At 49.2% G+C, this 10,973-nt stretch overlaps 1 protein-coding gene across 1 annotated transcript in view; it reads left to right on the top strand.

The window, feature by feature from the left end:
- The first annotated feature begins 5,345 nt into the window (after positions 1-5,345).
- Gpd1l (glycerol-3-phosphate dehydrogenase 1 like) overlaps positions 5,346-10,973 on the top strand; it is a 34,940-nt gene continuing 29,312 nt past the window's right edge. Inside the window, exon 1 of the mRNA XM_021172746.2 lies at positions 5,346-5,646. Within this exon, the coding sequence (XP_021028405.1) occupies positions 5,600-5,646 (47 nt within the window). The 5' untranslated portion in view covers positions 5,346-5,599. The remainder of the gene's footprint in view (positions 5,647-10,973) is intronic.

The raw sequence follows: 10,973 nt of genomic DNA, 5'->3' as shown, positions 1-10,973 counted from the left end.
TGACCTGCTTGAGTTCCAGTCCTGACTTCCTTTGGTGATGAACAGCAGTATGGAAGTGTAAGCCGAATAAACCCTTTCCTCCCCAACTTGCTTCTTGGTTATGTTGTTTGTGTAGGAATAGAAACCCTGACTAAGACAACGACATTTTTACACTTGTGTATCAAGTACTTTTCTAATATCAAATACCCTCTGTTGCCATTAGTCATCTTTTGTGTCACACCCTGCCACGCCACACCATGCCCTACCCTGCCATGCCTCGTCCCACCCTAACCCTTTTATTTTGCTTTAGATTATGCAGCCCCAATTGACCAGGAATTTGTGGTCCTCCTCTGTCAGCCTCCAAGATGCTGAGATTATAGGTGGGTGCCACCACCCCAGGCTTTAGGGCTTTCTATTTGAAAACCTCCAAATTCTTAACCAAGTATGTGTAGTACATAACTGTAATTCCAGCCCTCAGCTAACCAAGGCAGGAGGAGCATGAATTTAAGGCTAGCCCGGGCTACATAGTAAGAACTTGCTGATAATGAGGATGATGGGAAAAGGGCCAGTGGGATGGTTCAGCATCAACTTGGGGGGTTGCAGAAGCAGGAGCCAGCAGATTTCCGAGAGTTGGAGGGGGTTGGGTGCCCTGGCCTGAAGTTAGGGATGGTACATGATTATGAACCACCATGTGGGTGCTAGAATTCAACCCAGGTCCTCCGCAAGAGCACCAAGTGCTCTGAAACCAGCGAGGCATCTCTCAGTGAAGTCCAAATGCCTACTTCATGGCCAAGAAAGCCTGTGTTCACAGTTGTGATCCCAGTAAAACCTGGAGGATCGGAAGTTCAAGTTCGCCTTTAATCCCAGCACTCGGGAGGCAGAGGCAGGCAGATTTCTGAGTTCGAGGCGAGCCTGGTCTACAGAGTGAGTTTCAAGGACAGCCAGGGCTACACAGAGAAACCCTGTCTCGAAGAAGAAGAAGAAGAAGAAGAAGAAGAAGAAGAAGAAGAAGAAGAAGAAGGAGGAGAAGGAGGAGGAGAAGAAGGAGAAGAAGTTGTTGTTCAAGGTCATCCTTCACTCCTTCGTGGATTCCAGGCCACCCTAGGCAACAAGAGGCTCTGATAAACAAACAAACACACACACACATACATACACAGACACACATAGACATACATGTTGCAATGGTAGATTGTTTTGTTGTTGCTGTTGTTTGTTATTGGGGTTTGTTTGTCTGTTGGTTTGTTTAAGACAGAGTCTCACTGTGTAACCCCGGCTGACATGGAAATCACTATGTAGACACTCTGTTGGCCAGATTGGCCTTGAAGTCACAGAGCTCAGACTGCCTCTGCCTCTCAATGAAGGATATTTCCCCCTTCCCTTCTCCCTCTTCCTGCTCACTCCGGCCCCACTTGCTCTGGCCTGGCTCACTCCAGCCTAAAGGTTTTTTTTATTTGTTTCTCATTACAAGTGGTTGTGAACCACCATGTGGTTGCTGGGATTTGAACTCATGACCTACGGAAGAGCACTGACTGCTCTTCACCGCTGATCCATTTCACCAGCCCCCAATGGAGGATGTTTAAAAGCAATTTATTTTATTCTTATTTGTAGCAATGGGGATTGAATCCCGTGCCTCCCATTTGCTGTGTCAATAAGCTCTATCTTCAGTGCTCAATTTTCATATTCTTTTCATATTTTATTATGTTTATTTATTTCATTGGGGGCCACAAATATGCCATAGAACTAGTGTGGAGTTCAAAGGACAACTTTCAGAAGTCCATTCCACCATGTAGGTTCTGGGGATTGAACTCAGGCTATCAGGCTTAGCCGCAGCCCCTTTACCTCTGAGCCATCTTACCAGCCCCTGGCTTTTTATTTTGTGATACAGTCTCTTTAGATCACTTATGCTGGCAATTATGCCTCATCTTTCACAGGGGTTTAGGGATCTGAGCTCAGGTCCAGACTCCTGTACAGCAGGCACTTAACCCTCAGAAGAGCCGTATGCTAAGCCTCGAGATATGCAGTATCAGCTTTGCATTTTAAATCCCTGCCCATCTCTTGTTAATAGATAAAACCTGAGACACAAACCATTTTGATAACTTAATGAATCTTGATGTCAGCAAATGAGAGTTGACGCACCCTACTGTTAAGTGTCCGAAGATCTACTTGGTTCTCCTGAGCTGACAAACCTACCTTTTATCCATTGCATCTGTATTTCCCTCATGAAGGGAGATAAAAGCTCTTTAGAAGTTTCTAGGCATTGCTTTTCAGCCAAAAATATGTAATTGCTCATTGGACTGTCAAGAGCAATATTGAAGATGGGCAATTCCACTTGTAGCCTGCTCTGCCAAGAACAAAGATCCCGCCCCAGAGGCTGTAAGGGGAGGCACACTGAGGCAAAAAGGTGGGCAAGTGGCATTGAGGGTGCATCAAAGCTTCACAATGAGACCCTGTCAATGAATGAACAAATGGATGGATGGATGATGGATGGATGGATGGATGGATGGATGGATGGATGGATGGATGAAAGTCAAGTGGTTGGACAGGTGCTCAACAGCTAAGAGCACTGGCTGCTCTGCCACAGGATGCTTCTGTTCCCTGTCAGCTCTCAACTGCCTATAACTCCAGCTCCAGGGGATCTGACGCCCTCTTCTGGCTTCTGTGGATACTGCACATGAGTGAACTATATATGCACACATACATGAGAATAATATAAAACTTAAAGGGAAAAAATAAGGCCAGGTAATGGCTCAGTGGGTGTAGTGCTTGCTCTGCAAGCCCAAAGACCCAAGTTCAGTTCCCTAACTCCCACTTAAAAAGCCAAATCTAACAGCATGAGTCTGTAGTCCCATGCATTGGAGTTTGAGGCAGGAAGATCCAATGAACCTTGCTGACCAATCAACCTAATTAAACTCCAGGCTAAGGGAAAGACTTTGTCTCAAAAACTAGAGATAGAGAGAGGAAGAGATGGAGAGAGGAAGAGATGAAGAGAGGAAGGCACTTAATAACCACCTCAGGCCTGTGCATGCACACACAAGGGCACACACATGCATGTACCACACATGCACACAAACACCAACGCCAGAAAATAAAATAAGCAAATACTTCAGGGTGGGCTGAGAGCCTGGAGGGGCAGTGCATACCTGTAACCCTAGCACTGTAGAGGCAGAGATAGAGGAGTCTAGAATTCCAGGTCAGAGTGGGCTGTATATCGAAGGCCCGAGGCAACTTATCAAGAGCTTGTCACAAAATAAGAAAGGGATGACTACATAGCTAAAGAATAGAACTCCTGTCACACACACACACACACACACACACACACACACGGCCTAGGATTGAACCCCAACACCATTGAAAAAATAAAGAGAGAGTCATGTTTTCTAATAATTCTGACTTCATGAAGAGCCTTTCACACCCTGTAGTTTGAGCCCCAACAGCCAAACTCACTTCGCTGTCTATTTATATCAACACCTTCTGGAAGCTAAACTCCCACCCACTCCTGAACTCAGAAGGAAATGGACCAAAGTGAGCACCGTGCAGGGCTGAGGCTAGCCCAAATGGTGCTTTCTTTTCTTCATGACAAGCCTTTCCGTCTCTCAGAAAATGGTCACTTATGTCATCGGTGATACCCACATGGTGCTGGCCTTCACTGTTTTTCAGGAGGATCCCTGAACCCAGTGGAGAGCCCTCCTTTGTGGCCAATTTTCTGTTTCAGTTATTTGTGGGTCCACTCTCTGGCTCCCCAGAAAGCTTCCCTTCTCAAGGCAGGGCCACCTTGCCAAGGGCTCCTTTCTCAACCACTGGAGCTGGGGGATGGGGTCTCCTGTGTTCCCCACCCCCGCCCCAGGCAGGCCTGGAACTCATTATGTCGCAGAGCCTCACTGTGTAACCAGATCAGGATGGCCTCCAATCATACAGACCTGCCCATTTGGGGATTAAAGGCATTCATCACCACACACAGTTTGACTTGGTGTTTTAAAATGATCCCACTCTTTGGCCTTGGCTGACCTGGAACTTGCTATGTAGACCAGGCTGGCCTTGACTCCTAGAGACTAATTTGTCTCTGCCTCTAGAGTGCAAGAAACAAACCTATTCTATTTTAAAATTAAATTTATTTTAAATCAGACATTAATTTAATGAATTTAATTTAATCCAGGTAATTGCCTTTAATCCCAGCATATGGGAGGGAGAGGCAGACAGATCTCTTGTGAGTTTGAGGCCACTCTGGTCTTTAGCATGTTTTAGACCATCCAGGGCTACACTGTGAGACTCTGTCTCAACAAATGAATTTATTAAAATGAGTTTGTTTACTATTGTGAGGCTGTGCGATTCTCTCCTTCCTCAGTGGGCCCTGGAGATCTGATTTCCATTAGGGTTACACCTTTCCTTGCTAAGTGAGCTCGCCCTCTCCATTCTTGCTTTTGCTTTGTGATAGGGGCTCATGTGACCCAGGTTAGCCTCAAACTCACTGTGTAGTTAAGGATTACATTGAACTGCCTATCATCCTGTCTCTACCTCCCTGAAGCTGAGATTACAACACATTCCACCATCTCTGTTTTTCGCGGCCGCGGCATGCCCAATTGCAATACAACAGTTTGGATGGCTATTTTGTGAGCAGAGGTCAGTGACGCTCTGGCAGGGAGAGAAAAGGGGCATGCCCTTTGGGTAACCGTATGAGGGGGACAGTTCAAGTTTCTGTTTTGATCCTGTGTAGACAAGTTTTCCATCCTGAAATGCAAGGGTACTTGTTTGTGACAAGGTGGCCTCCCATTTTTATGTGGCCAAGGATAACCTGGGACTTCAGATTCTTCTCCCTCCGTCTCCCACGTGCTGTGATTACAGGCCAGAGCCACCAGGCCCTAGTGTTTGAACTTCCTGTGTTCAATCTAGTTCTCTACCAACTGAACTTCGACGCCACCCTTGTAGAGCAGATACTGCCAGATAAATGGCAGAAGACTTAAAGCTCCAGGCTTGCTAGGAAATTCAGGGGTGCCTGGACTTGTCCCGTTTATACGAATTTGACAGCCGTTGTTAAAGCAGGCGCAGGCTCCGAGTCCAAATCTGGGTAAATTTATAGTCAACTACTTAGACTGTCTAGGCTCCACCCTTAAGTGATAGTTGTCCCTGTGCAAATTGCGATTAGGTGACACTTCTATAAGTTGGGCCGGGCTTGCTCTGTCCGGGATAGTGACACTCAGCAGCAGGAGCTCAGAGCTTCAGTCTGCGCAATAACATTGGCCTGCACGTGGCCCGCCTGGAACTAAAAGGGAGCCCGCAGGGAGGTGGACTACACATCCCAACATTCCTAGGGCAGGGGTGGGGCGACACCGGAGGCTGACCCGGCCACCCACCCGGACCAGGCGTGCGCAGTGGTTCCTGGGAGTGGTGGGGCGGGTCCTCCCGGCTGTCAGCTGTGGCCCTAGGCGCCTAGGCAGGGTGGCGGTGGCCATTGGCGGACAGGAGGGCGGGGCGGGGTCGCCCGGAGCGCCTATACTAGGCCGTTCCTGTGGAGGTGAGCAGCCGGCCTGGGAGGCACAGTGTGTGTTGCAGCGATCCGACTTGCAGCAGAGATCCGGCTTGGCCCTGGGAGGAAGGCTGTGTGCAGCAGCAATCCGGCTTGGCCATGGCAGCGGCGCCTCTGAAAGTGTGCATCGTGGGCTCGGGGAACTGGTGAGCAGAGGCGGGTGGGCGGCGCGGTCTCCGCCTCCAGGAAGCCCGGGTTCCGGGCCGGCCAGGGCTGCTCGCCCGCTGCTTCAGCGTGGACACCAGGGCACCGCGGGTAGGCAGAGAGGCGGGCCTGCGATCGCCTGTCCCGGTTGGACACTGCACGGACAGAGGCCACGCCGAGGAACCAGAGCGCGAGGTGCCGGGCCAAGCTGGCCCGGGTGGTAGCGCGCACCGCGCCCGCGGGCACCTGTCTGCGCACTGGTAACCCTGCGGTTAGGGCCACCTGCTCGCCACGCCCGGGTACTTGGCAAAACAACCCAAGGGCGTTCTCCATTCTCCCCTGCCGATCAATCCCGTGGAGGAATTTGCAGAGGCTCAGTTGTCCTTACTGCAGTTTTGGGATTGGGGAAACCGAGGCACAGAGAGTGAGAAGGGTCCTTGCTACCTGGGACAGTGCTGGCTTCAAGAGACAGTTGTCACTTCCTCTGGCGAGTGGTTCCCAATCATGTTAATGTGGTATCCGAGAAGAGGGAACAAGTCCCCAACCGGCCTGGCTGCCGGGACGTGAGGGTCCCAGGGAAAGGTGTTTGCAGAGCTTCGCGTCACCACTGGGCTTATTTGGCTTGTAAAGTGCTTGGTGGGCTTTGAAGCTCCTCCAGTAGTTTCCATACCTTGGTGGCCCTTAACGCAGGAGAAGTTAGGGTCTCCGTGAGGAGGCAGGGTATGGTGTGTTCCAGACTTTTCTCGCGGTCCAGGGGTGGAATAGTTGAAGGCCATTCTCGTGGCTTCTGTCCCCTTCTGTTTTCCTGTGGTCTGACTCACACCACAGTTCAGGCTGCTAGAAGCGGTACTGTACTGGAGTCATCGGAGCCACCTGACTGGTCTTTGAAAACTTGGCTCTGAAAGGACTTTTGGAGGAAACCTTAGCTGGCTGTTCTTTTCCATTGCGGCTGGACCGGTGGCCTCTCCCCGGCCTCCTATTGCTGGCCTCTACCCTTGCCTTGGCCTCAGTCCTTTACCTGGTGCCTGGCATATAAAAAAAAATTTTTTTTTGAGACAGGTCTTACTGTAGCTCTGGCCTGATAGTTGCTGGGTAGACCAAGTGATCTACTCACAGAGATCTGCTATTAAAGACGATGCAAGGGCCACATTGCCCAGCCCCCAGCCCCCTTTGGTTATGGAGATGGAACCTCTTGGGTAATAATGAACGCTCTGTCGTGGAAGAGGCTCCTTACATCACCCACACTCAAATTATGTAAAAGTTACTCTGTTGCTAAGTTAATATACATAAACTCTGTGTGCTGTTGTAGATCAGACCCTGGGGCCTTGCTCCCAGGAAGCAACTCCATTCCCAGCCAGACTGCCATGTGTTTTGGTTTTTTGAGACAGGGTTTCTCTTAGCCTTGGCTGTTCTGGAACTCACTTTGTAGACCAGGCTGGCCTCGAACTCAGAAATATGCCTGCCTCTGCCTCCCAAGTGCTAGGATTAAAGGCGTGTGCCATCAGTGCCTGGCTCTGCCATGTGTTTTAAAAGCCAAGAGTTGTGGTAACACCTGCCTGGAATTCCAGTCCTTGGCAGGGCAGGCAGGGGAATCAGAAATTTAAAGTCATGCTTTTTATTTTTATTACAGTTTAATTTTTTTAAAGATTTTTAAAATTTTTCTTTTATATATGTAAGTACACTGTAGCTGCCTTCAGACACACCAGAAGAGGGCATCAGATCCCATTACAGATGGTTGTGAGCCACCATGTGGTTGCTGGGAATTGAACTCAGCACCTCTGGAAGAGCAGTCAGTGCTCTTAACCGCTGAGCCCTCTCTCCAGCCCCAGTTTGTTTAATTTTTATTTGCATGGATATGAGGTTTTGCCTGCGTATATCTGTAAGTGCTTGTGCCTGGTCCCTGCAGAGCTCAGAGGAGGGCAGAGAATTTCCTGGAACTGAGTTACAGATGGTTGTGAACCACTGTGCGTGCAGGTGCTGGGAAAGAGGATCTCTGCGAGAGCAACAAGTGCCCCTAACCACTGAGCCATCTCCCCATCTCCCCAGCTCCTGTTTTATTTCATTTTTGAGACTGTGTCTTGTTACTTGCTATGTAGACCAGGCTGGCCTTGAACTCACAGATCTTCCAGCCTCTGCTTCCTGAGTGCTGGGATTAAAGGCATGCGCCACCACACCTGTCCATTCCTATTTTTTTTTTTTTTTATTGTGTTTGTGTGAGAGTGAGAGTTCCTGTGAAGTCAGAGGACAACTTTCGGGAGTTCTTCTGTAAACTCTTGGGATCTAACTCAGGGCATCAGGCTTCTACCTGCTGCCCCACTATGTGCTTTTTGTGTGTTATCTGAGGCAACAGCAGAAAGCTTGTGCTCCATCAAATAGGACCCCTGACCTTCAGAGCCTTACAGAGACCTTCAAGTTGGCTTTACCACTTACAACATCAAGGTCACTGGAGAGAAACATCAGCTGCCTTGCTGGCTCTGCCACTGGACAAGCACCCATTATGTTGTTGTTTTGAGACCGGGTCCCATTTAGCCCAGGTTGGCCTTGTCCTAGTTGAGGATGGTTTTGAACTCCTGCTCCCCGGGCCTCCAACCCCCTGGTGCTAGGCTCACAGACAGCCGTTTCCTCTTCTGTGCAGCTCCACAGAGGGCAGCCCTTCTGCCAGTTTGTCAGGTGCAGGCAGAAGTGGCCCAGCTCTGCCAAGCTAGACTGAGCTGGAACAAGGGCTGTCAAGAGAACTTCTCTGGCCTTTCATGGAGGCCTGGCTGCTAGCCCGAAGCATCTTCATTCTGATGTACTTGGCTACATTCTTGGACCGATCCGGCTCAGGGAGCGAGTAGAACTTGGCCTGTGGCACAGCGATTGAGAAATGTTTGGAAGGTTTGGGCTGGCTGCCTGCCTCCATTACGGGATCAGACAGACAGTTGCTGGCTTTGGACCATCGCCTTTAGTACAGAGTACTCCAGGCCTAGACAGAGGATCCCCACTTCCTGAGAACTTCCCAATTTCGGAGACTGAAAACACCAGGGAGGGGCCAGAAGTGGGCAGAATGGCTCTGACTGTAATTGCTGCATATGGGGAACTGAGACAGGAGGAACACTACAATTAGAGGCTAACCTGGGCTACATAGTAAGTTCTAGACCAACCAGAATACAATGAAATCCTGCCTCAAAAAAATAGTTGGGGTATGGAGGGAGTGTTCAGTTCTGGATTGTACACATGCCAGTGTTTGCCCCTGGTGGGTGCTGTGTTCCTTAGAGTCCCGGCCCTCTTGATCTTTAGAGTACTGTGCTCATTTCTGGAACAGGACACACTACTAAATGATTCAGGTGTGAGATAAATAAGGGCTTAGAAGATAAGATTCAAAGATGCAAACTGTGAACTGGGGTCTGGCATAAGCCTACAGGTTACATTTTAAACAGGGTGGGTTTTGGGGGAGGTGGTCTTTTATAGCCCAGCCTGGCCATGAACTCAATATAAAGGATGGCTTAGACTATTTTTTAATATATCCCGTAGAGTTTTATTTATATAACTTTTAAAAAGAAATTTATGTATTTTTGTGGGGGTGGGTGTTTTGCCTGCATGTATATCTGTGTACCACATGTATGTTTGGAGCCCTTGGAGGCCAGAAGCAGTTCAGATCCCCTGGCTGGAGTTACAGACAGTTGTGAGCCACCATGTGGGTGCTGGGAATCGAACCTATGTCCTTTGGAAGATTAGCAGTGTTCTTAACCTCCTGGGTCACTTCTCCAGTCCCAACTTTGAACTCTTTTTTTTTTTTTTTTCCAGACAGGGTTTCTCTGTGTAGCCCTGGCTGTCCTGAAACTCACTCTGTAGATCAGGCTGGTCTTGAACTCAGAAATCCGCCTGCCTCTGCCTTCCATGTGCTGGGATTAAATGCGTGCACCACTACTGCCCGGCCCAACTTTGAACTTTTGATCCTTTCCCTCAACTTCCCCAGTGCTGAGATTACAGGGACGCCGCACCACGAGGGGGGTGGGGGGGATTTGTTGGTTGTTGCTGTTGCTTTGGTTTTGTGAGACAAGAGTTCACTATGAAGACCAGGCTAGACTTGAACTCAGATTTGCCTGTCCTGCCCGTGTGTGCAGCATGTGGTCCAGAGACTCCTAACACCAGGGTCACCTGCAGCTCGTCTTGGTGAGTTGCTCCTTAGAAAAGGGCAGATTGCCCCCCTGAAATGACTTCAGCCTTTTGCTCATTTCAAACATGAGCCAGCCCTTACGTCCATATCTGGTCCCAACCACAGCGGTTTGAGTATTTATATAAATAGAGGTGCAGTCACTTATAGCTAAGATGTAGCCATTACCTCTCAGGCCCAAGTGCCTCCCCCAAGCCAATTGATACCAGTGACTGTGAAGGTAGGCTAGGTAAGGTACTCTTGTCCTGGATGTAGGGACTGGGGCTAGGGGTGGGAGGCAACTAGACTGATGACAGAGAGGCCAGAGGAGTCTTGACCATCCATTGGAACCACGTGTGCAGGCAGGCAGGCAGGCAGGCATACACATACTCCTGCATACACACACACACACACAGCATGATGGCATACTCACTTGTAATCCCAGCATTTGAGGGGTGGAGGCTGCAGGATCATGAGCTCATCCTATGGAGGCCGTTCAAGGCCAGCCTGAGCTACACAGTGAGACCCTGTCTCAGCCTTTCAAGGGCTGGGGATAGATCACATTGGTAGAACACATGTGAGAACCTGAGTTTACGCCCTAACTGTTACAGGATATTTTAACCTGTTTACTGTTAGGGTGTGGCTCAGTCCTTAGCACACACCTTTAATCCCTCCGGCTAGACTACAGACTGGCCCTTAGTACACACCTTTAATCCCAAACAAGGAAGATAAAGTTAGTTTGTAGAAGGAAGCGCCCATGTTTGAAAGTGTTGTCCAATTGAAGAGCAAAGTGATGAATCAGAGGAAGATCTGACAGAAACCTATATGTCCAACTCTCTCAAAGACAAAGAGGAAAGGGAAGCTGCTTAAGGGAGAGACAGACAGACAGTACAGGAGGAAGAGAGTACACTACAGGATACAGACAAGTTCGTGGAGAGCGGTGCAGTAGAATTGAGAGAGAGACTAGAATAGAACAGAGAGGGAGAAGGAGGTGAGTTTACGGGGAGAGTTTCACAAAGACAGATCAGAGGCTCTTAGTGCCGTAGTGTTCTGTGCATTGTCCTTGCTGTTGTAGGACACTGATTTTCGGGAATATGTCCCAAATCTCTACAACTGAGGACTTTCTTTTGGTTATGAAGGAGAGAGAGAGAGAGAGAGAGAGAGAGAGAGAGAGAGAGAGAGAGAGAAAACAAG

Source organism: Mus caroli, chromosome 9 (assembly GCF_900094665.2).
Source record: "Mus caroli chromosome 9, CAROLI_EIJ_v1.1, whole genome shotgun sequence".
NCBI lineage: Eukaryota > Metazoa > Chordata > Mammalia > Rodentia > Muridae > Mus > Mus caroli.
This window is presented reverse-complemented; position numbering and strand designations above follow the sequence as displayed.